Genomic DNA, 4,540 nt, shown 5'->3' on the forward strand with positions numbered 1-4,540 from the left:
AAAAAGCTCATTAACGTCGAGTACACTCACACACGTTGCGCTCTTTACATGTAATTTGCAAGCACCCTTGCGCTTCCTGAACACTGAGAATAAATATTTCTGATACTTTTACAGCAACCATTCCGCACTGTCTATCGAATTATATGCTTTTTTCACCGATGTACAATCCAACATACTCTCTATTTGACTAAACCATCTCAAAACAGTTTTCCATCTTTTCATTATGCCAGTTGCCACTCAGCAAATCTCCTCACCCTTTCAAAATATTTTATCTCAAAAGCTTCAGTTTTGTTTTCCTTTCATGTCCACTTCATTTCAATAATTTACTTTAAAGGAGGCGACTTGGCTCAACAGTCCCATCATATTGCTGTCCTTGGCTTCCTTAGACATTTCTTAACTTCCTAAGCCTCTACACACGTCCACCTACCTTACTTATTTCACCTGCGCCGTAACACCTTTTCTCATCATACAGTAATCCGTAATATATAGCCTACTTCCAATAAGTATACAAAACACTTGCTTCTTTTCTTCCAACATTGTTGTTAACATTCATTAGTTTGTAAAGTCCCCGCTCAACGCGTTCTCTGCAGAGAACATCCCGTTTTCTGTGGTGCCTTCTCATTGACCTAAGGTCGATCGGAATATATATTTATCATCATAATTGTAAACTGTATATATGATGTCTTTCTAAACAATTATGCTTTATGTACAAGCAACAAGTTCTTTATGTTATGTGTCAGACATTATTAACCACTATGTTCTCTGTATGAACCTGTCCTGTTTTTGTAAGAAATTAGTTTGACCTCAGGTCACCTGTAAATCTTTGTAGCAGCGGTCTCTGTGAACTACGCAGACGTCCGCATCCCGCTTTATAAGCAGCTCACTTTCATCAATACACCAGCAGTACTTGTCTTCCTGCTCATTATTTCGTACCTCTCTCACAGTGGTGACCCCGGAGTGGTTCCCGGAATCCTTTAACAGACCTAAACGGTGACTAAGTCTTGGCCCAATGAACCTAATCCACGCCCTTAACAGACTAACTACGGCGCTCTAACAAAACGTTCAGGTGTTAACCGACCCTCGTTGGCAGGTCGCCAGCATCATTAGCGGACCCACATGGCACGCTTCCCCTGCATGTATTAGCGTGAGCATTCCCTCACACTCCAAGTGAGAGCGCGAAATGAGCATGGACGCAGACATTCCCAACCACGTACTGTACAAATTACTGCTAACCTCTCGGAGACAGACACCTCCCTCTCGCAAACCTCTCCTGCGCGCACCTCCACACCAGTACCACCGCGCCACGCGATGACCCCCCCTAACGGACCAACCGAAGGTGGCCCTAACATAAGGCTGCCGCCATTCACCAGGGAGAACGCAGCCTCTTGGTTTTACGGAATTGAGGGGCAATTCTGAATAGCAGGCCTGACTGATGAGGTGTTGAAGGCGGATATCGCCATTAATGCCCTTCCAGAGGAGATATATAAGAAGATCGCCCCTTGGTTGATGACGACGTTGGTCCCCGCCACCTTCCAAGAACTGAAATCCACTCTCGTCAAGACCTGTTCCCTGCTGGTCTCCGAGAGAGCTGCCCGTGCCCTCGGCCTCGCCCTCAACCCCCGGCAGGAGGGAAACCTCTTGGAAGTGTGGCACACCCTCCAGGACCTCCTCCTCCCCGAGACTGGCAGCAGTAGCAGGCGCAAGGAAATCAGTCTGTTGAGGGAGATCTTCCTGCGGCAGCTACTGCTGGAGGCCCGTGGGCAGATCACGGATGCACACACCCTGCTGGTCCAGGACTTAATCAGGTTGGCGCAGCCGCTGACGGACTCCACGAAGGCGGCCATGCGGGTGGCCATGCCCGCATACTCCGCCAACTGCCTCCTGCCGAAGGACCCCACCACGGAGCCCGTCAACTCCATCGAGCAGAAAAGGCCGTCCCACCAGCAGAAGAGGGAAGGGCTGGCACTATGCCACTTCCACTGGAGGTTTGGGAGAGCCGCCCGGAGATGTGAAGCCCCCTGCCCTTTCTTCACTTCAAAAAACGGAGGAGGTGGCGGCCAACCCCACAGGCCGCCGTGGCAGCAGCAACAAAAACACCCAGGGGCCCCCTACTATTAGGGTTCTACATCCGTGAAGTGATCTCCGGCAGGATGATGTTGGTCGACACTGGAGCCATGCGTTCAGTGTTTCTGCCTTCAGGAGAGGACCGCAGACGCCCGCTGGACCCGACTACCTGCCTGACAGCCGCAAACAGGTCACCCATCCTCTCCTATGGCACCAAGCTCCTGTCGATCTCCATCCTTGGCCGGGGGTACAGCTGGGAGTTCATAATCACGGACGTCAGGACTCCACTCCTGGGGGCGGATTTCCTCACCCACTTCAGTCTAGCAGTCGACGTTGACCGCAAATGCCTGCTGGACACACAGTCCTGCCAGTCCCTGCCCTTGTCGGCAGGCCCCAGGGAGCCTGCCATCCGTTCCATCGCGCCCCACCAGTATGGTTCCCTCCTGAAGGAGTTCCCAGAGGTCTTCAAACCCGAGCTCTGCCAGATGCCTGGGACTCCTGCCAAACACAGGATATACCACTATATCAAGATAAAGGGGCCCCCGACCCACGCGAAGTTCCGACGGCTTCACCCACAGCGCCTTCAGGAGGCCTAAAAGGCTTTCGCAGAAATGGAACGGATGAGCATATTCAAAAAGGCTCCCAGCCCGTGGGCCTCCCCTCTTCACATGATGCAGAAAGCGGACGGCACCTGGAGGCCCTGCAATGACTATAGGCAGCTGAACCTGGCAACAGAACCGGACCACTACCACCTGCCGAACATACAGGACCTGATAGCCTCTTTCCACAGGACCAGGATATTCTCCAAAATGGACCTACTAAAACCTTATTTTCAGGTCCCAGTAGCAATGGAGGACATCCCCCAAAACCGCCATCGTCACGCCCTTCGGGTCTTATGTCTTTGCCTTCTCCACCTTCAGCCTGAGGAACGTGGGCGCGACCTTCCAGAGATTGATGGACAGCACCCTGGGGGACCTGGACTTCTGTGTCTGCTGCATCGACAATATCCTAATTTTTTCCAGATCCTGGGAGGAGCACCTGCGACACACCCAGAGGGTACTGCAGCGCCTGCAGGAAAATGGCTTGTCGTCAGGTTTGACAAGTGCACCTTTGGCATCGAGAGGTGGAGTTCCTGGGCCACGAGATATCCCCGGAAGGCGTCCGCCCAATGTCGTCGAAGGTCGAAGCCGTCGAGAAGTTCCCCACCCCTACCTCCATCAGGGCCGTACAAGAATTCCTTGGGATGGTCAACTACTACAGCAGATTCATCCTGGGGATTGCTCACACCATGGGCCCCCTGACGGAGGTCCTGAAGGGACGTCCAAAGACCATAGTGTGGGGCCCCGACCAGCAGAAAGCTTTCCTCCTGGTGAAGGCCGCCCTCGCCAAAGCAACATCTTTGGCCCAACAGGACCCCAGTGCTCCCCTCCAGCTGACGACGGACACCAGTAACGTTGCCTGTGGAGCAGTCCTGGAACAGGTCATCTGAGGGACCCCTCAGCCCATCGCCTTCTTCAGTAGGAGGCTAAACCCCACCGAGTCCCGCTACAGCACCTTCGGCCGAGAAATCCTTGCAGCATACCAGGCGGTACCGGGGATGCCCCTCACAATTTGAACCAACCATCAGCCACTGGTCATCGCCTTCACGAAGCTAGGCGACGCATGGTCCTCTAGGCAGCAGTGGCACCTCGCAGCCATTGCGGAGTTCACCTGCACCATCAAATACCTCCCCGGCAGGAAGAACCCAGTAGCTGATGCCCTCTCGAGGATCGAGATCGATTCCGTACAGCTCGGAATCGACTACAAGGACCTTGCCCGTGAACAAGCCGCTGACCCTGAGACCCCAGCCTACCGTACAGCCATCATGTCGCTGAAGGATCAACATTATTGAGCGATGTCAGTACCAGATGCCCCCGCCCCCTGGTACCTGCCTCCAGACATCGGCTGGTCTTCAACATCATCCACGGCCTATCCCACCCCTCTGGAAGGACAACAGCCAGACTGCTGACAGAGAAGTTCGTCTGGCATGGCATATGGAAACAGTGTATGCAGTGTCAGGCAAGCAAAGTGGGACGGCATACCGAATTGGGAGTGGGCAAATTCCCCCAACCAAGTAGAAGCTTTGGGCACATCCATGTCAATGTAGTAGGTCCTCTTCCCCCATCAGGAGGAGCCAGATACCTTCTGACAGTCATCGACCGCTCCACCAGGTGGCCAGATGCTACGCCCATGGAAGAAGCCACCTCCAGTGCATGTGTGGAAGCCTTCCTCTCCAGCTGGATCAGTTGGTTCAGTGTCCCAGACAACATAACAACAAACAAGGGACCCGCTTTTCTGTCCGAGCTGTGGTTCGCCCTGGCATGTCTAATGGGGACCATTCGCCACAGCACCACTGCCTACAACCCCACAGCCAACAAAATGGTGGATAGGTTCCACAGGTCTCTGAAGGCATCCCTCATGGTTCGTTGCTCCTCCG

General features: G+C 53.5%; 1 protein-coding gene across 1 annotated transcript; it reads left to right on the forward strand.

The window, feature by feature from the left end:
- The first annotated feature begins 2,150 nt into the window (after positions 1 to 2,150).
- Positions 2,151 to 2,660, forward strand: LOC136827100 (uncharacterized). The gene has a single exon (XM_067084857.1). It carries the CDS (start codon positions 2,151 to 2,153, stop codon positions 2,658 to 2,660), a length of 510 nt encoding a protein of 169 aa, XP_066940958.1.
- Positions 2,661 to 4,540: the final 1,880 nt, after the last annotated feature.

This window comes from Macrobrachium rosenbergii, chromosome 41 (genome assembly GCF_040412425.1).
Source record: "Macrobrachium rosenbergii isolate ZJJX-2024 chromosome 41, ASM4041242v1, whole genome shotgun sequence".
Classification (NCBI taxonomy): domain Eukaryota; kingdom Metazoa; phylum Arthropoda; class Malacostraca; order Decapoda; family Palaemonidae; genus Macrobrachium; species Macrobrachium rosenbergii.

Coding starts and splice junctions, on each gene's coding strand:
- LOC136827100 (XM_067084857.1), top strand. CDS start 2,151: ATGATGTTGGTCGACACTGGAGCCATGCGTTCAGTGTTTCTGCCTTCA.